Source organism: Lontra canadensis, unplaced genomic scaffold (assembly GCF_010015895.1).
Source record: "Lontra canadensis isolate GAN:19392208 unplaced genomic scaffold, GSC_riverotter_1.0 scaffold501, whole genome shotgun sequence".
Lineage (NCBI taxonomy): Eukaryota > Metazoa > Chordata > Mammalia > Carnivora > Mustelidae > Lontra > Lontra canadensis.
The window spans coordinates 10,759-32,226 of record NW_022631492.1 but is presented as its reverse complement, the minus strand read 5'-3'; the positions used below and the strand labels follow the sequence as shown (position 1 = coordinate 32,226).

The window sequence follows — 21,468 nt, the reverse complement described above, 5'->3', positions numbered from 1 at the left end:
ACAGCATCTATGACCTGCCCCAGGAGCTCTCCCTTGGCACAGACTCCTAGAGCAATATCAATGATTCCCTAAAACTCCATGTGTACCTGGCAAAGGAGGGATTTTGTACCGGTTCTGATGTTCACAATATAAACCAAGAGTAGGACACACACTGACCTATGATCCTCTAGTACCTACAGAGGAAACATTCTATGATGGGTTCAGAAAATGCAGACAGACTCCACCTCACAGCTCTGCTGTGAGCATGCCTGCCCAGAAGACAGGTCAGGACATGGAGAGGCATAGATTTTGGACCCCAGACTATAGGGACACAGGGTGAAATAAAATCCCCTGGGTTCAAGGCGGGTCCCAAGGGGCTGCCCCTCGAATCTCTGTCTCTTGGAGTTGAGCCCATTTCTAAAACCACAAACTCAGAGCTCTGGCTCATTTGCATAACCAGCAGCTGTCTCTAGCAAGGGGATAAGAGAGGCCTGGGAGGAAATCTGCCCAGCCTTGAGCCTTAGGGAGAAAAATCAAGGGACCTGCACCATGGCCTGGATCCCTCTCCTCCTCGGATTCCTGGCTCACTGGGCAGGTGCTAAGGCCAGGCTCACCCCCATCCCAGCCCCGGGTTCTGGGACACTCCTGGCCCTGATTCTGAGCTCAAAAATGGACTGTCAGTGGGCGGCAGGGGAGGAGACAGGATGATCAAGACCCTGCTGTGGGATGACAGGCTGGTGATAAACCCCCACTGTGCTCCCTGGCTCCCTGTTAGACAAAGGGCTGTGCCTGCCCAAAGAAATAGGGTGGGTGCTTTTCATTTGTTCAAAGGCTCAATCTACCAGACAGGTAGGCCCAGGACCTAAGATGACAGCAGAGTGGAAATGGCCTAAGGAATTGAGAGAGCTCAAACCAGGCAGGTGGCATACATAGGGGATGATACCCTGGCTGGAATCCCACCTCTCATCTTCTCTCTTGCAGGATCCGTGGCCTCCTATGTGCTGACTCAGCCTCCATCGATGTCAGTGAACCTGGGACAGACGGTCAGGATGACCTGTGGGGGAAACAACATTGGAAGAAAAAATGTTCAGTGGTACCAGCAGAAGCCGGGTCTGGCCCCTGTGCTGATTATCTATGGTGATAGCTACCGGCCCTCAGGGATCCCTGAACGGTTCTCAGGCACCAAATCGGGGAACACGGCCACCCTGACCATCAGCGGGGTCCGGGCCGAGGACGAGGCTGAGTATTACTGTCAGGTATGGGACAGCAATGCTGATGCTCACAGTGACACAGACAGATGGGGAAGTGAGGCACAAACCCCTTCCCCATCTGTGTGGCATGCTCCTCCAGTCTCAGGAGACCTGCGCACAGAGCAGGGAGCACTTCTGGTCCAGATCCCCTCATCTGAGATCCCCATACCTCCCTCCCCATCCAGCTCTCCAGGCAGCTCTGCAGAGGGGCGTCAGGAGAGCATTTACAGCTGATGGCACTAGATTGCCTGCTTCTCTGGGCCTGGGTGTCATCTACAGACAGAGGGACTGGGTAGAAAAAAGACACAGGGAGACTTTCATCCAGTGGGCATGATCTCATCATTTCCATGTGTGGTCATGGGCTACTGCCCTCCCAACTGAACAGTATTAGAGCCAACATGTCCCAGCTCAGCTGAGCTCCTGAAGCCCTGGGGACATGGGTGGAGACACTTCTACCACAGTGGAACAGACAGGTACAGTGGACACTGAGGTGTCACCCACATCTCTGGGGCTCTCTATTCTATTCCACTGATCTACGTGTCTTTTTTTCTGCCAGTACAAACTGTCTGGTTGATTACATCTTTGTAATAGAGCTTGAAGTCCAGAATTGTGATGTCACAAGCTTTGGTTTTCATTCTCAACATTCCCCTGGTTATTCTGGATCTTTTCTAGTTCTATACAAATGCTAGGATTACTTGTTCCAGCTCTGTTTAAAATGTCAATGGTATTTTGTCAGGGGCTTCATTGAATGTGTAGATTGCTCTGGGTAGCATAGACCAAGAATATGTATTCTTCCCACTCATTAACATGGAATGATTTTGCATTTCATTGTGTCTTTTCCCAGTTTTTTTCATAAGTGTCCTGTAGTTTTTAGAATATGTATCTCTGACCTTTTTGGATGGGTTTATTCCTAGGTATCTTAAGATTTCTGGTACTACTATAAATAGGATGGATTCCTTAATTTCCCTTTCTTTGTCTCATTGTTCGTGTATAAATATGCAACTGATTTCTGTGCATTGATGGTATATCCTGGCACATTGTTGAATTGCTGAATGAGTTCTAGCAGTTTTGGAGTGGAGTCTTGGGTTCTCCACATAAAGTATCATGTCATCTGTAAAGAGTGAGAATTTAACCTCTTCTTTGCCACTTTGAATGCTTTTGTTTCTTTTTGCTGTCTGATTGCTGAAGCTAGGACTTCTATTACTATTTTGAACAATAGTGCTGAGAATTGACACCCTGTCATCTTCCTGAACTTAGGGAGAAAGCAGTGTTTTTCCCCATTGAGAATGATATTCATGGTGCGTATTTTCTATATTACTTTGATGATATTGAGGTATGTTCTCTCTATCCCTACACTCTAGAGAGTTTTAACCAAGAAAGGATGCTATACTTTGTCAAATGCTTTTTCTGCATCAACTGAGAGGATTATACAGTTCTTGTCCTTTCTTTTATTTATGTAGTATATCACCTTTATTGATTTGCAAATGTAGAACCACCTTTGCATCCCAGGAATAAATCTTACCTGGTCATAGTGAAGAATCCTTTTAATGCACTGTTTCATCCTAATGGCTAGTATATTGGTGAAAAGTTGGCATCCAGATTCATCAAAGATATTGGTCTGTAATTCTTGTTGGTGAGTAATTCTCCTTGTCTTATTCTGGGATCAGGGCAATGCAGGCCTCATAGAACGAGTTTGGAAGTTTTCCTTCTGTTTCTATTTTTTGAAACAGTTTCAGAAGAATAGGTAGTGATTCTTCCTTAAATGTTTGGTAGAATTCCCTTGGGAAGCCATCTGGCCCTGGACTCTTGTGTGTTGGGAGATTATTGGTTACTGCTTCAATTTCCTTGTTGGTTATGGGTATAGTCGTGTTTTCTATTTCTTCCTCTTTCCATTTCAGTAGTTTATGTTTCTAGGAAATTATCCATTTCTTCCAAATTGCCTAATTTGTGGCATATATGTGCTCATAATATGTTCTTAAAACTGTATTTCCTTGGTGTTGTTCATGATCTCTCCTCTTCTGTTCATGATTCTATTTATTTGGGTCCTTTCTCTTTCCTTTTTGGTAAGTCTGCCTAGGGGTATATTGATCTGCTCAATTCTTCAGAGAACCAGCTTCTAGTTTCCTTGATCTGTTCTACTGTTCTTTTAGTTTCTCTTTCATTGATTTCTAGTCTAATCTATATTATTTCTCATATGCTCCTTCCTTCAGGCTTTATTTGATACTCTTTGTCCAGATCCATTAGGTATAAATATAGTTTGTGTGTTTGTGAGTTTTCTACTTTCTTGCGATTATCTTCTATAACTATGTATGTTCTGCGTGGAACCACCTTTGTTGCAATTCAAAGGTTTTGAACTGTTGTGTTTTTGTTTTAATTTGCTTCCATGAACTTTTTAAATAATTCTCTAATTTCCTGGCTGACCCATTCATTCATTCATAGGCTGCTCTTTAACCTCCATGTATGGGAGTTCCTCCCAAATTTCCTCTAGTGACTGAGTTCAACGTTCAAAACACTATGGTCTGAAAAACTGCCGGGAATAATAATGCTTAGGTGCTGGTTGGGGCCTGATTTGTGAACCAGAAAGTGATCTATTCTGGAGAAAGTTCCATATGCCCTTGAGAAGAATGTGTATTATGTTGCTTTAGGATGGAATTCTCTGTATATATATGTGAAGTCCATCTGGTCCAGTATGTCATTGAAAGCCCTTGTTCCCTTGTTGATCTTCTATTTAGATGATCTGTCCATTGCTGTGAGTAAGAGGTTAAAGTCCCCTACTATTGTTATATTATTATCAGTGTGTTTCTTTAAGTTGGTCATTAACTGGTTTATATAATTGACATTTCCGAGGTTAGGAGAAAAAATATTTATAATTGTTAGATCTTCTTGTTAGATAGACACTTTAAGGATGATATAGTGTCCCTCTTCATCCCTTGCTACAATCTTTGGTTTGAAATCAATTTCTCTGATAGGAGGATTGCTACTCCAGCTTTTTTGATGTGCATTAGCATGATAAATATTTCTCCACTGCCTTGCTTTCTTTTTTTATTTTTTTTTTTACCTTGGAAATCAGTGGGTTTTTTTTTTTATTTCTTTTCACCATAACAGTATTCATTGTTTTTTTGCACCACACCCAGTGCTCCATGCAATACATGCAATACCCACCACCTGGCTCCCCCAACCTCCCACCCCCCGCCCCTTCAAAACCCTCAGGTTGTTTTTCAGAGTCCATAGTCTCTCATGGTTCATCTCCCCCTTCCAATTTCCCTCAACTCCCTTCTCCTCTCCATCTCCCTATGTCCTCCATGTTATTTGTTATGCTCCACAAATAAGAGAAACCATATGATAATTAACTCTCTCTGCTTGACTTATTTCACTCAGCATAATCTCTTCCAGTCCTGTCCATGTTACTACAAAAGTTGGGTATTCATCCTTTCTGATGGAGGCATACTACTCCATAGTGTATATGGACAACATCTTCCTTATCCATTCGTCCGTTGAAGGGCAACTTGGTTCTTTCCACAGTTTGGCGACCATGGCCATTGCTGCTATAAACATTGTGGTACAGATCACTGCCTTACTTTCAATATGGAATTATTTTTGGTTCTAAAATGAATCTCATATACACTGCATATGGATGGGTCTTTTTTTTTTAAATCAAATCTGTTATCTAATGACTTTTGATTGGATCATTTAGTCCATTTACATTCAGCATAAATATTGAAAGATATGAATTTAGTGCCATCGTATTACCTTTAAAGTCACTGTTCCTGTATATTGTCTCTGTTCCTTTCTGGTTTATGTTACTTTTGGGTTTTCTCTTCACTTACAGGATCCCCTTTAATACTTCCTTCACGGCTGGTTTTATGACAACAAATTCTTTTAGTTTCTGCTTGTCCTGGAAGCTCCTTATCTTTCCTTCCATTCTGAATGAAAACCTTGCTGGATAGAGTATTCTTGGCTGCATTTTTTCTCATTTAGTACCCTGAGTATATCCTGCCATGCTTTTCTGGCCGGCTGGGTCTCTGTGGATAGTTCTACTGCCTATCTAATGTTTCTATTCTCATAGGTTATGGACCTCTCATCTCAAACTGCTGTCAGGATTTTTGCTTTATCTCTGAAATTTGTAAGCTTAACTATTATAGATTGGTGTGTTGATCTATTTTTATTGATTGGGAGGTCCTCTGTGCCTCTGGAACTTGAATGCCTGTTTCATTCTCCAGATCTGGGTACTTCTCAACTATGATTTTCTCAACTACACCTTCTGTCCCTCTCTCCCTCTTTCTTCTTCCTCTGGGTCCCCAATTATTGTAATAGTCTTCCACTTTACGGTATTGCTGATTCCTCAAGGCATCCTCTCATGACTCATTAATTTTTCTTCCCTCTTTTCCTCATCCTCCTTATGTTCCATTTTCATCTTCTATGTCACTGACTCTCTTCTGCCTCATTTACTCCCGTTGTTAGAGTACCCATTTTCGACTGCATATCATTTAAGGCCTTTATTTCCTTGTTGATCTTTTGCTTAAATGATCTGTCCATTTCAGTGAGGGGAGTGTTAAAGTCCCCTACTATTATTGTGTTATTGTCGATGAATTTCTTTGATTTTGTTATTAATTGGTTTATATAGTTGGCTGCTCCCAATTTAGGGACATAGATATTTAAAATTTTTAGGTCTTCTTGTTGGGCAGACACTTTGAGTATTATATAGTGTCCTTCCTCATCTCTTATTATAGTCTTTGGCTTAAAATCTAATTGATCCAATATAAGGATTGCCAACCCAGCTTTCTTCTGATGTCCATTAGCATGGTACATTGTTTTCCACCCCCTCACTTTAAATCTGGAGGTGTCTTAGGGTCTAAAATGAGTTTCTTGTAGGCAGCATATTGATGGGTTTTGTTTTTTTATCCATTCTGATACCCTGTGTCTTTTGATTGGGGCATTTAGCCCATGAACATTCAGGATAAATATTGAGAGATATGAATTGAGTGCCATTGTATTGCCTGTAAGGTGACTGTTACTGTATATTGTCTCTGTTTCTTTCTGATCTACTACCTTTAGGGTCTCTCTTTGCTTAGAGGACCCCTTTCAATATTTCTTGTAGAGCTGGTTTGGTATTTGCAAATTCTTTCAGTTTTTGTTTGTCCTGGAAGATTTTTATCTCTCCTTCTATTTCCAATGATAGCCTCGCTGGATATACTGTTCTTGGCTGCATGTTTTTCTCATTTAGTGCTCTGAATATATCATGCCAGTTCTTTCTGGCCTGCCAGGTCTCTGTGGATAGGTCCGCTGCCAATCTAATGTTGTTGTTGTTGTTGTTTTTAATTTTTCTTTCTTTTCAGTGTAACAGTATTCATTGTTTTTGCACCACACCCAGTGCTCCATGCAATCTGTGCCCTCTCTAATGCCCACCACCTGGTTCCCACAACCTCCCACCCCCACCTTCAAAACACTCAGATTGCTTTTCAGAGTCCAGAGTCACTCATGGTTCATCTCCCCTTCCAATTTCCTCAACTCTCTTCTCCTCTCCATATCCCCTTGTCCTCCATGTTATTTGTTATGCTCCACAAATAAGTGAAACCATATGATAATTGACTCTCTACTTGATTATTTCACTCAGCATAATCTCTTCCAGTCCCACCCATGTTGCTACAAAAGTTGTGTATTCATCCTTTCTGATAGAGGCATAATACTCCATAGTGTATATGGACCACATCTTCCTTATCCATTTGTCCGTTGAAGGGCATCTTGGTACCTTCCACAGTTGGCAACCATGGCCATTGCTGCTATAAACATTGGGGAACAGAGGGCCCTTCTATTCACTACATCTGTATCTTTGGGGTAAATACCCCATAGTGCAATTGCAGGGTCATAGGGAAGCTCTATTTTTAATTTCTTAAGGAATCTCCACACTGTTCTCCAAAGTGGCTGCACCAACTTGCGTTCCCACCAACATTGTAAGAGGGTTCCCCTTTCTCCACATCTTCTCCAACACATGCTGTTTCCTGTCTTGCTAATTTTGGCCATTCTAACTGGTGTAAGGTGGTATCACAATGTGGTTTTAATTTGAATCTCCCTGATGGCTAGTGATGATGAACATTTATTCATGTGTCTGATAGCCATTTGTATGTCTTCATTGGAGAAGTGTCTGTTCATATCTTCTGCCCATTTTTTGAAATGATGGTCTGTTTTGTGTGTGTTGAGTTTGAGGAGTTCTTTATAGGTCCTGGATACCAATCTTTTGTCTGTACTGTCATTTGCAAATATCTTCTCCCATTCCGTGGGTTGCCTCTTTGTTTTCTTGACTGTTTCCTTTGCTCTGCAGAAGCTTTTGTTCTTGATGAAGTCCCAAAAGTTCATTTTTGCTTTTGTTTCCTTAGCTTTTGGAGACATATCTTGAAAGAAGTTGCTGTGGCTGATATCAAAGTGGTTACTGCCAATGTTCTCCTTTAGGATTTGGATAGATTCTTGTCTCACGTTGAGGTCTTTTATCCATTTCGAGTATATCTTTTTGGATGGTGTAAGAGAATGGTTGGGATTAATTCTGAATATATCTGTCCAGTTTTCCTAGCACCATTTATTAAAGAGACTGTCTATTTTCCACTGTATATTTTTTCCTGTTTTATCAAAGATTAATTGACCATAGAGTTGAGGGTCCCTATCTGGGCTCTCTACTCTGTTCCACTGGTCTATGTGTCTGTTTTTTATGCCAGTACCATGCTGTCTTGGTGATCACAGCTTTGTAGTAAAGCTTGAAATCAGGTAATGTGATGCTCCCAGTTTTATTTTTGTTTTTCAACATTTCCTCAGCAATTCGGGGTCTCTTCTGATTCCATACAAATTTTAGGATTATTTGTTCCAGCTCTTTGAAAAATACCGGTGGAATTTTGATTGGAATGACATTAAAAGTATAGATTGCTCTAGGCAGTATAGACATTTTAACAATGTTGATTCTTCCAATACAAGACCATGGAATGGTCTTCCATATTTTTGTGTCTTCTTCAATTTCTTTCATGAGTGCTCTGTAGTTCCTTGAGTACAGTTCCTTTACCTCTTTGGTTAGGTTTATTCCCAGGTATCTCATGGTTCTTGGTGCTATAGTAAATGGAATTGATTCTCTAATTTCCCCTTCTGTGTTTTCCTTGTTAGTGTATAATAAAGCCACTGATTTCTGTACATTGCATTGTATCCTGCCACGTTACTGAATTGCTGTATGAGTTCTAGTAGTTTGGGGTGGAGTCTTTTGGGTTTTCCATATAAAGAATCATGTCATCTGCGAAGAGAGAGTATGACTTCTTCATTGCCAATTTGGATACCTTTTATTTCTCTTTGTTGTCTGATGGCGGTTGCTAGGACTTCTAATACTATGTTGAACAAGAGTGGTGAGAGTGGTCATCCTTCGTGTTCCTGATCTCAACGGAAAGGCTGCAAGCTTTTTCCCATTGAGGATGATATTTGTTGTGGGTCTTTCATAGATAGATTTTATGAAGTTCAGGAATGTTCCCTTTATCCCTATACTTTGAAGTGTTTTAATCAGGAACAGATGCTGGATTTTGTCAAATGCTTTTTCTGCGTCAATTGAGAGGACCATGTGGTTCTTCTCTCTTCTGTTATTGAATTGTTCTATCACATTGATTGATTTGCGAATGTTGAACCATCCATGCAGCCCAGGGTTGAATCCCGCCTGGTCATGGTGGATAATCTTTTTAATGTGCTATTGGATCCTGTTTGCTAGGATCTTGTTGAGAATCTTAGCATCCATATTCATCAGTGATGTTGGTCTGAAATTCTCCTTTTTGGTAGGATCTTTACCTGGTTTGGGTATCAGGGTAATGCTGGCTTCATAGAAAGAGTCTGGAAGTTTTCCTTCTGCTTCAATATTTTGAAACAGCTTCAGGAGAATAGGTGTTATTTCATCTTTGAAAGTTTGGTAGAATTCCACAGGGAATCCATCAGGTTGTGGGCTCTTGTTTTTTGGGAGGTTTTTGATCACTGCTTCAATCTCATTACTAGATATTGGTCTACTCATGTTGTCAATTTCTTCCTGGTTCCATTTTGGGAGTTTATAGTTTTCCAGGAATGCATCCATTTCATCTAGGTTGCTTAGCTGATTGGCATATAACTGTTGATAATAACTTCTGATGATTGTTTCTACTTCCTTGGTGTTAGTTGTGATCTCTCCCTTTTCATTCATAATTTTATGAATTTGGGCTTTCTGTCTTTTCTTTTGGATTAGTGTGGCCAATGGCTTATCGAACTTATTGATTCTTTCAAAAAACCAGCTTCTAGTTTCATTGATACGTTCTACTGTATCTCTGGTTTCTACCTCATTGATCTCAGCTCTAATCTTGATTATTTCCCTTCTTATGTGTGGAGTTGGTTTGATTTGTTGTTGATTCTCCAGTTCTTTAAGGTGTAGAGACAGCTGGTATATTCTGGATTTTTAAATTTTTTTGAGGGAGGCTTGGATAGCTATATATTTCCCCCTTAGGACCGCCTTTGCTGTATCTCATAGGTTTTGGACCGAAGTGTCTTCATTCTCATTAGTTTCCAAGAATTATTTCAGTTCTTCTTTGATCTCTTGGTTGGCCCAAGCATTCTTAAGCAAGGTGGCCTTTAGCTTCCAGGTGTTTGAGTTCCTTCAGAACTTTTCCTTGTGATTGAGCTCCAGTTTCAAAGCATTGTGATCTGAGAATATGCAGGGAATAATGTCAGTCTTTTGGTATCAGTTGAGTCCTGATTTGTGACCCAGTATGTGGTCTGTTCTGGAGAAGGTTCCATGTGCACTTGAGAAGAATGAGTATTCTGTTGTTTTAGGGTGGAATGTTCTGTATATGTCTATGAGGTCCATCTGGTCCAATGTGTCATTCAATGCTCTTGTTTCTTTATTGATTTTCTGCTTCGTTGATCTGTCTATTTCTGAGAGAGGCATGTTAAGATCTCCTACTATTAATGTATTCATATCAATATGACTCTGTATCTTGATTAACAGTTTTCTTATGAAATTGCCTGCTCCCATATTGGAGCCATAGATATTTACAATTGTTAGATCATCTTGGTGGATAGTCCCTTTAAGAATTATGTAGTGTCCTTCTGTATCGCTGATACAGTCTTTAGTTTAAAATCTAATTTATCTGATATGAGAATCATTACCCCAGCCTTCTTTTGAGACCCATTGGCATGAAGGATGCTTCTCCATCCCTTCACTTTCAGTCTGGGTGTATCCTTAGGTTCAAAATGGACCTCTTGTAGACAATTTATGGATGGATCCTGTCATTTTATCCAATATGCAACCCTTTGTCATTTTATGGGCCCATTTAGGCCATTCACATTGAGAGTGATTATTGATAGATATGTTTTTATTGACATCGTGTTACCTTTGAAGTCTTTCTTTCTGTAGATTGTCTCTATATTTCTGTTCAATTATATTTTTAGGACTTTTCCTGTTTCATAGAACCCCCCTTAATATTTCCTGCAGTGTTGGCTTGGTGGTTGCATAGTCTTTTAAGCCTTGCCAGTCTTGGAAACTCTTTATCTCTCCATCCATTTTGAATGTCAGTCTTGCTGGATAAAGTATTCTTGGCTGCATATTCTTCTCATTTAGTGTCCTGAATATATTTTGCCAGCCCTTTCTGGCTTGCCAGGTCTCTGTGGACAGGTCTGACGTTATTCTGATGGGCTTTCCTCTGTAAGTAAGGAGCCCCTTTGTCTTAGCCACTTTCAAGAGATTGTATCTACAACTATGATTCCTCAATTTGACTATCAGGTGCCTTGATGGTTTTTTGTAATCTATAATCTTGGGGGTAGACTGTTCTACCTCTACTACATGAACGCTGGATCCATTCACGAGATTGGGAAAATTTTCATGATGAACTTGTTCCACTGTATCTTCTAGACTTCTTTCTTTCTCCTCCCCTTCAGGGATTCCAATAATTCTGACGTTGGAACATATCATGGCATCATTTATTTCCCTGATTCTGTTTTCATGGCTTCTAAGCTGTTTGTTCCAGGTTTCCTCCTGATCCTTTCTCTCTATCTGTTTGTCCTCCAGATCACTAATTCCTTCTTCCATCTCAGTTACCCTAGCTTTGAGAGAATTTAGATTAGATTGGAACTCATTGAGAGCATTGAGAACCTCATCTCTGGTGGCTTTCAACTCTGCCCTAACATTGTGAACATCATCCCTGGTCGCTTTCAGTTCTGCCCTAATCAATTCTGTTTGGTCATCCATGGCTTTCTCCAACCTAGCTATTGCCTGGATAATTGTTAGCCTGAATGCTCTTTCTGACAAATTGTCTATGTTGATAGCCGTTAGCTCTGTTGCAGAAGGTCCATCCTCTGTATTTTTCTTCTGTTGGGCGTTCCTCCTCCTAGTCATTTTGGTGAGAGATGACTGAACGGATGTAGCTGGATGTATCAACCATGGTGCAATCAAGGTGCAATCTGAGCAATCAGGATTCCCAATCCAAATGAGAGAAAAAAGAAAAGAAAAAGAAAAAAAAAAGAGAGAGAGAGAGAGAAAGACAGGAAAAAAAGGGAAGATGAAAGAGAAGGTTCAGCCCAAATGGGCCCCAAGGTAAGATTTATGAAGTATACAAGCAAAAATAGACAAACAAAAAGACTGATAAAAGTATATGAAAAGAGAAAAATAAATAAATATATATATATATATATATATATGCAAATAAAGTAAGAATCTCGTCAAAAAGAACCCCAAGTATAAGACTTATATACTATCAGGACAAACACAAAAACACAGAAACACTGGTAGAAGAAAAAGATGGGAGAGTGGTTATAAATTCTCAGTGTGGGTGAGGAAGGTTGTTTTGATTTTTCCTGGATGTATCTTGATATCTTTGTTAAAGGACTCAACTTTCCTAAGATAAACGGGATTTAAAAATTGGTTTACCTTTAGGGGTAGCATTGATTGGGGAAAGGGGATTACCTTGAAGTTTAACTCTATATGAATATTAGAAAATAAAAATAAAAAAGGAATACACTAGACTAAACTAGACTAAAACTTAGCCTTGCCCGCTTTTCATGGTTTTTGTAGGTTTAGAAGAAAGCAAACTGCACCCTGACCTCCCTCTCAGAGAGAAGCCTCAGTCTGGCTGCAGAGCCCAAATAAATTCCCCCTTGGCCACTGGCAGAGCAGGTTCCGAGTCACGGTCCTTGGGGGCGAAGGATCTTTTGCTTGTACCCAAAACCACGGCAGCGGCGGCTGTCTGGGCAGCTTCAGACTGCCAGAGAGGTTCCAAGCAGCAATCGCACACTGAGATTTTCCCACTGGCCTGGGCTGGGAGTGCCTGATCTTTCCAGGTCTAAGAGCGGACATGGCCTTTCTTAATGCTCAAGAAGGTTCTGTCTCTTTTTTCAAAAGTAAGTGACTGCTACTGGGACTTTGCAGAGCACCCCATCCAACAGAAATAAAATTCCAAGCATATTCATAATTTAAAATTTTCTAGTAGCCACATTTTAAAAAAGAGAAGAAAGGAGCAGAACTTGTTTTCATAGTACACTTTGTTTAGATCAGTTTCTTGAAAATATTATCACATCAATATGCATTACATATAAAAATATTTTTACCTTATTTTTTATGCTATGTCTTTGAAATCTGCTGGGTCCCTCAGAACGACAAACCTTTTCTATTGGGACTACCCACATTTGATGGTACACAGGTTTTCATGCCTTGTAGGAGCCATGGAAAAAGCAGGTTAAAAGCATAAGGTTTCCTTAGGGTAACTGTCCCTCCAGTATAGACTCACAGCCAGCAGGCTGTTTTTCTTTGGGAAACACGGACGGCAACACCATGAAGATCAGAGCACTCTTCAGAACAGAACCTGGGAGGACATAGAGGAATAAAGGACATAGAGGAATAAAGGAGAGAGGGTGATAACCAGAAGGTCTCAGTAGCCTTGGGATGAGGGGAGAGGGAGCATGGTGAGGGGTCGGTGCAGGAGGGGACTGGAAGGGCAGGCTCTGGGACATCTCCTGGATTGGAAACTTGACTTACTCATCACTCATGACAAATGAGAAATGAGAAAACCATGTAATCTCTCAATGTTAGATTCTTCATTTAAAAGACTGGAGGAAAACTGTGCCTTGGTTTTTATGGTGTCTCATTCAGTGGAACCTGTGCACACTCGCAAAGGTTTAGCACCTACTGAGGCCTCAGAAGTAGTCATTTCGTTAAACTAGCAATACACATAGGGTGACATTCATCCCAGGGTGCCCAGGGGAGCACTGTGGGTCTTGTTTTCAGACCCCAGTAAGTCCAAATCCCCTGGGTTGTGCTCAAGTGCAAAGGTATGACTGATGCTTCCATTGATGATTCTTGTGTAAAATCAACTTTCCACTTTAGAAACCCACACCTGCTCCTACTTCTGACCTCAGGAAATTACCAGAATGGGGCTCTGAAGCTCTGTGTGAGTTCAAACAAGAGCTCACACAGACCTACTGAAGAATGGAAAGTAGATTGCATCTGATGCCCCTCCTTCTTTGAGCTGCAAAAACAGAGGATAAGATGGGAATTTGAAACTGAGTTCATGGACCTCTAGGAACTCATCCAGGGAGTTCCCAAACTTCAGGTTAAGGAAATCAGCTCCTTACTTTCGACTTGTAACTGTCCGTTGGGTCACACCACACCCTGATGAAAAGAGCGCTGAAAAGACTGACCCAGAATTACACATACATCTTCCTTACCCAAACTGCTCAACTTTAAACCAGACCCTTCAGGCATAACAGTGAACCTTGTGCTTCATCTCTCCTCAGTTCCCTGTCCAAACTCCTATCCTGTTGACCCGTATCTCTGCTAAAGTCCTCAATCACAAACCTTTTAAATTCCTCCTGAAGCAGATGCCCCCTATCTGTATCAGGATCTCCCTTCTGTTGGGGCCTATTCCACATTAAAACCTGCTAAACCCCTAGGGCCTGCCTGGACCTGCTTAGCCAGAGTGACTCCAGGTTGCCTAATTAGCCATTTCATTGCCTTGGTAGTCATTTTGTTGTTACCATGTTGCCTAGGTAGCCATTTTGTTGTTTAATAAATGCCTCAGCAGTTAGTGATATCGGTTCCGGGTAACCAGTGCTAAAACAAACCCCTAAAATAAGGCCAGACAAGTATAAGACATCCAATCAGCCAAAGCCACATACGTAGAGGTCTGCAGTTGTGCCCTATAAAAACTAGCCTGTAAGACCAAAGGGGGTCGCTCTCTTTGGAGGCAGCCCTGGCTGGTCAGTCTGATTTCTAATGCTTGGCATAGAAAAAAGCTTTGCATAACATAAAAAAAGAAAAGATGGGAGTTTGAAGACTTCAGTCCCAGGAACACAGCCCAAGAGAAGAGTTCTACAAAGTTCCTCTCCACCGTGGACTGGGTTTCCTTCTACCTCCTGCCCTTTATTATCTCTACAGGTCAGGGATCTGCATCTTTGACATTTCATCTAAGTACAGTGCCCAGGGAACACTGTCCAGTGTCCATTTCCTTCAGCATCATTCTTGTGTTTTGTGTTTCCAGATTTCTGTGCTCTGCCTGTGCTGACTCAGCCTACATCTGCATCTGCCTCCCTGCGAGCCTGTGTCAGCTCACCTGCACTCTGATCAGGGAGCACAGCAATTACTATGTTTGCTGGTATCAACAGCAAACAGGGAAGGCCCCTCGGTATTTGATGAAGGTTAATAGTAATGGAAGCAACAGCAAGAGGCGGGATTCCCAGTCGCTTTTCAGGATCCAGCTCTGGGGTTGACCACTATTTAACCATCTCCAACATCCATCTGAGGATGAGGCTGTGTATTACTGCCATGAGAGCCACACAAGCGATGGTCAATATGGTTAAGCCACAGTGATACACACAAAGGGAAATAAGGCTTAAACCTCCCACTCTGTCTCTTCTCTTCCCCATGGGGACTCGGGGGAGCTGCTCCATGCCCCTCTCCAGGGCCCTGAGACCTTTGACTCTCCCTGGAAACCCTGTCATCCTGCACAAAATACCAAGACACCATTACAAAGAGACAGACACAGGGACGAACTGAGGTCTTTTTGATAACAGAATATGCTCTTTAATTTGCCATACTGCTGGGAACGGCCAGATCAGCCTAGACAGGAAAATGACCATGAGAGAGTAGCTGGTCTGAGATGACCCCATGAGCCATCACACCCTCTGCATCCATAACAGGTCTCTGCTCAGAAAATGGACAGAGATCTCCGAGTTCTGAAGTTTACCAAGGAGGTTGGTTGAGTAAATACCATCATGATAATTTCATCATGAAGCATAATAGGAAGCTTGTCAGTGTTGAATATTCAAAAGGAAACATTTGGTCCACGAGGGAGGTATGCAACAGAGTCTTAAGCCCGTGGTGGGTGCAGAGCTGGGGTCTAGTAAGAAAGCAGAATACATGTTAGGATGTCTCTGCAAGGACCAACATGGAGCATGGCTTAGGTCTCTCCATCAGTACTCAATTCTCAATTTTTGGTGCCAAGAATGAGTCCTCGTGCTGCCTACAGAATTTTCCAGGTTCTGCCCAGGTACACAACTACTGGTAAGACAGCGAGGCATGGTGAAGACGGTGCACCAAAGTGATAAATATATTGACTCCCCAGGCTCTCAACCCTGTGAGTATCCATCTCAAATGCATATAATGGGAGGGGTCCAGCTTACTTGACATGTTGATCGCCTCCATAGGTTTTCTGGTATCTGAAAAGCAGCATCTTTCACACACACCCACGCTTCTGTGTTAACACTGAGCATCTGTATAGATCAAGGTAACCCTGGTCCCCGCGCATAGACCTGAGCAGTGTTGGGAGGAAATGTGATGCTGGATCCCGAAACTCTGGCCTGGTCCCCATAGGTAGTGATGCAGCTCTGAGATTGAAAATCCAGGAGCTGCCCATAGCCTGGAAACTTCCACGAGGGTAGGAAGAGAGAAGGTGGCTACTTCTCTAGAGACAGAGCAGGAAATGGTAAATGAGGAGCAAGAGGAGAGGTGAACAACAGGTCTCAGACTTGCAGTGACTTCTTTCAATAACATGGTAGATTGAGTCATAGGGAATCACAGGCTCCTCTTACTCATTCCAGTAAAGGATTGTTTTCTACCAAGGCTTTGCAGAGATTGTGTCCCAAAAAAGGACTCCCACAAGTCCCTCTAGTGGGGTTTTCCTCACCACATGCATTGTAGTCCAGAGGATGGTAGGGAAATAATATCCAAACACATACAGTGAATCATTCCACCTCCAAAGGACCCACCTGGGGCCTTCTGGTGTTGATGACTTGGAAGAAAATAACCCAGTAGGCATGGACAGACAGACAGATGGACAAAGAGTGAAAACAATGAGAGGGAATGGAAAAGGAAGGCAGATAAAGAGTAATCCCTCTTGTGCTGAGATGGCAACCAATCAATGAGGGAGTGACAACTACAAAGTGTTGGTTAAAGGGGTCAAATGATTCCATTAGTGCCAATTACTAACTGCCAATTAGTAAATGGCAGTAAACCCATGCCAGGTGGGATTCTGTAATCTTGGGGACCCACACAAAGACTAGAAAGCTTCCAAAGATTTGTCATGTCCATTACATGTTTCCATGGAACAATGATGAAAAAAATTATAGTGGCCAATTTCTGCTCTCTTATGGGATGAGGGCTGCCACAGGGATGAAAATAGCCTATGTCAATACATTAGACATTGTGAGGAATCTCCAACAGCTGCTGGTTGGTTAACAAGTCGACTCCCAGATAGAAAGGGATGCATGAACCTCAGAATGAGAGAGTTCCCAAATGTGATGACACGCTAAGCAGGGACCAGAGTTCAGTGGGGGAAAGACAGGAGATGTGAGGCAGGAAGAGGTTGGTAATGAGGCTACAGGAGCACCGATCCTGAATCGGGGGCTGTCTGCATGATTAGAGGGCCAGCTAACCCCATGGCCAAGACACTGCAAGGCCCTGAGTCAGACCAGCATAGACCTCAGGCACAGAGGTTTCAGACAGAGTCATAAGGTCAGATCCCAGGAATTTCACTATTGAAGCCAGACCTTGGAAACCAAGGCTGATTTTCTCACGAGAAAGCTCCATGAAGGAAGCCAGGGGCTCCTGGCTTCCTCCTCAGTCACCTGTTCTGATCTCACAAGTGAGTAATCCAGTCAGAGAGCATGGAGGAAATGTATTTGCATAAATACTGGCAATCACTGCCCCATAGGCCCAGAGGGAATAAGAGAAGCCTGGTTGAGCCTGGCCTGCTCTGGGGTCTCTGGAGGCAGGGCTCTGGTCATCTCCACCATGGCCTGGACATTTTTCATGCCCCCCATCATCACTCTCTGCACAGGTGCACCCCCAGGCCCTGCACACAAACTCAGCCTTCATGGGACCTGAGCTGGGCCTGCCCCAAAATCTGAGCTCAGCACCAACACTGACTCAGTATTGGGTCCCTGGGAATGAGCCCCGGGACCTCACATCAACCCCTCCTCTCCTGTCTTTTCAGGTTCCGTGGCCTCCAGTAGGCTGACTCAGCCATCCTCTGTGTCAGTGACTCAGGGACAGATGGCTACAATCACCTGCTCTGGAGATGTAGTGGGAAAAACATGCATTGGTACCAGCAGAATCCAAGACAAGCTCCTGTGCTTGTGATTAATAAAAATAATGAGCAACTGTCAGGGATCTCTGACCAGTTCTCAGCCTCTAAATTAGGAAACACGGCCACCCTGACCATCAGTGGGACTTGAGATGAGGTTGAGGCTGACTACTATTGTCAGTCCTACGACAGCAGTGGTAATGCTCACAGTGACACAGGCAGATGGGGAAGTGAGACAAAATCCACTCCCTCATCTGTGTTGCACTCTCCTCCAGCCTAAAAAGGACCATGGAAAAGCACTGAGCAGGTCTGGCCCAGGCACCCAGGTCTGAGGTCTCCAGAGCTCCTCCCCCACTCTACTCTCAGGAAGTCCTGCACCCACTGGGTCAGGAGACCATTTACCTGACTGCACCAGGCTACACTCCTCTCTGGGCCTGTGTGTGAATGTGGGACAGAGGGCTTCAGTAGAGGAAAGACAGAGGGAGCCTTTTGTCCAGTGCTCATGATCTCTGCATTTTCCTTGTGCTATGGGCCTCTCGTCACACAACGCACAAGGTTTAGAGTCCAAATTTCCCAGAGAAGCTGGGATCCTAAAACCCTGAAGCCATCAGTGGGAGCCACCTGAGTGGAGAGGATGGGTACAGTAGACAGAGGGGTCATCCACATCCCCTCCTCTGGCTCACACACCCACCCACTACTGCCTGGAACCCCTGACAGCTCACAGGGGGGCTCCTCACTGGGAAGTGCTTTTGCTTCAGAAATCTGCCTCCCCAGGTTATGACCCTTCTCAGAGAGATTCAGGTAAATGATCACCTCAGGCCAACACCCCGAGGCCCTGCCTCAGATTCAGATGTCCTGGATGGTCCCAGCTTGAGATCTCCCCACAGGAAGGGGATATCTGCACCTGATATCTCACTGCAGGCCCCTTCTCCTTCTACCTGAGCTGAGCTCCCCAACTCCTTCCAGATTTCCTGCACATGCACTTCTCCTCCTCAGAGACTGCTTCCAGGAAACAATTGTGGAGGGCAAACATCCCTGACAGGGTTCTCAGGGACCTGAGGAGACCACTGTGTACTCACAGAGCTGGGCTTTCTCACCTAAATCCCCAACGTACTTGTCTAATCTCCAGACAGATCAGTTTGTTCCTTATATTTTTATACACTGAAAAAATATCCAGACATACTAGATGTTCTGAGTTCTAACAGGTAGTTGGAGAGTCACATCCTTCTTGATGGTAGATGGGGATAATGGGGCAGTTGCCACTGCCTACAAAGTGGCCACAAGAAACAAAACCACCATGGGAGTGAGACACAGAATGGGTCCTTCCTCACTTCTACCCTCCAAATCTGGGCAAGAAACTCTCTTTACACCCATCCAAATACACGGAGAAACAATTCTGTGAAATACAGCTCAGCCTGTCAACAGTGACACTTAAGACAGCACAGATGATCCCTCATCCACAGAAAATCCACCCACATTCCCACACACCACAGTCTCCCAATAAAGAGACTCTCCACCTAACATGATAAAATATTGGGTGAACATTTACGAACATGCTCACCCTTTTCCCACAAGAGGATAAAAGTATATCATTGTCCGCTAGTGATCTTTATGTTTGTCCTAGCGATTTGATAATCTATAACTTCAATAATGAGATGTAAAGCTAACTATCATTAGCATCTGTGATGTTAGATGATAAAGGGATGAAACAGGGGGGTAGAACAGAAACATATGATTAAAATGTAATCAAACCTATCCATGTCAACATAAGGAAGAAACCTCTATTACTTTTATCCTATTCATTTCTACTACTACCCTGTGGTCAATATGGAGTCTAGAATTACCTTCTTCATTGCCCACTCCATATCCCCCTTCTCTCGGCAAATACCAGATCTACTCATGATGCCCCCCATGACCAAACTTTCACTCTGGAAGATGGGTCCATTATCAGACCTGCTGAATTGGATTGTGCTGAATTGATGACTCTCATCACAGTCCCAGGTATCCTAGGGGATCTCCTGAGTCCATATGCTCCTGTTTACCCCAGTTGTGTTGTAGACACACAACTGCACTATGACAGCCATTATGAAACACCCCAGACAGTGCCCACTATGTTGACTCCCTGTCAGGAGGAGTCAGAGGTACCCAGGACACATTCTCCACAACCAGATCAGGGCAGTCATACTCCCTTCCTCCCACTTGCCTCTGTTTTCCTGGGAAAGTAGCCCCTCTGGGAAATCACTTTACCTGCTGTGAATTAAGGAAGCTTATACTGTTGTGAGAAACACTTGTTTTCAAATTAAATGACACAAAATATTGATGAGTTTAATTGATTAGGCAAACACAGTGGGGTCTCAGTGAATTAATCTTGGTGTTGAAGTCTCCTGTCTGCCTCCATGGGTATACAAGGGGAAGTTTTCACATGCACTGTAAGCTGTATCATGTGCAATTATATCCAAGTCTGAATTAGGTGATTCCCAATTCAAACCACAGACAGGGGAGTTCAAAATCCTCCCACGCCAAACTCCGGGAGATGTGAGTTGTAATAAAACTTAAATCCAAAGTGACTAGCCCATGAAAAAACAACCACCTGATAAAAAAACACCCACCTTACAACATGGCCCTTTGCTATGGATCCCACTGAATAAGATCAAGATTGGATGGACAAGAAAGCTGACCATTGTCCCCAGACATGTCACATTATCCACCTGATTATTACTACCATTTCTTTTTGAGGACACAATATGGTAGACACTGATGAAAAATTCTACCTCATTGTCTCTCATCTGTCTCCTGTAGAATTTGCCTCTGTCTCTAGCACAGGTCCTCTTCTTGCCTCCCCATCCCACCCCAACTGCACTAAATTCAGTCACTGCAAACCATCCTTAACTGGGTCTGTCCCTGCACAGTTGGGGAACTCTCCCTTGCAACAGAATCCTCCATCACCTCAATGACAGAGTGATGAACACATGTTCTAATGAGAAAAGTTCCACAGTCTAATGACATGGGAAGCATGGGATCACAGTGCCTCTGGGAGATGCAGAGGGGACACTGTGCAAGAAGATGAGAAAGGTAATGAGGCCAGAGGACCACCCTCCCTGTATCAATTGTTGTCTGTAACACTCAGAGGGCCCTGTCCAGCCCCACGGCCAGGCTACTGAAACACCACAGAGGGAGCCAAGGACAGGTGGCCAGCAGGTTGGGCCCAGGGAATTTCATGTGGTCTAATGCTCGCTCTCTCTCTCTCTGACAAATAAATTAATAAATAAAATTATTAACAACCAAAAAAGAACCCCACAGTATATGAAATGACACTAAAATGTAAGGAAACTTTCAGAACAATTCCCACCAATTCTGCTCCACAATATGGGACATGAAACATTCTCAGGGAGCAGATATAAACTCCAGGAAGATGAATCGAGCTGGAAAAATAATGAAGATGGAATATTTTCTGTTATGTATTTTACACACAAAAGAAAAGAAGAAATATTCACAGAGCATGTTGCATGAGAATAACTAACAGAAATATCCTCACATGTCCCTTCTCACTCAAGCCTTTAAGATTTTCAAACACACAGTGACAAGAGTTCCCCTATGGAGCCCAGAGGTGAGCACCTCTCCACATGAACCAGATCCGTGAAGCCCACACAGAAGCAGAGATTCTCTCCAGCAGTCTGAAAAGGAGCATT

General features: G+C 43.0%; 1 gene segment (V, D, J or C); it reads left to right on the top strand.

The window, feature by feature from the left end:
• The first annotated feature begins 463 nt into the window (after positions 1–463).
• LOC116863063 lies at positions 464–1,463 on the top strand. The segment is given in 2 exon segments: positions 464–574; positions 961–1,463. Coding segments are annotated over 2 exon segments (549 nt in total).
• Positions 1,464–21,468: the final 20,005 nt, after the last annotated feature.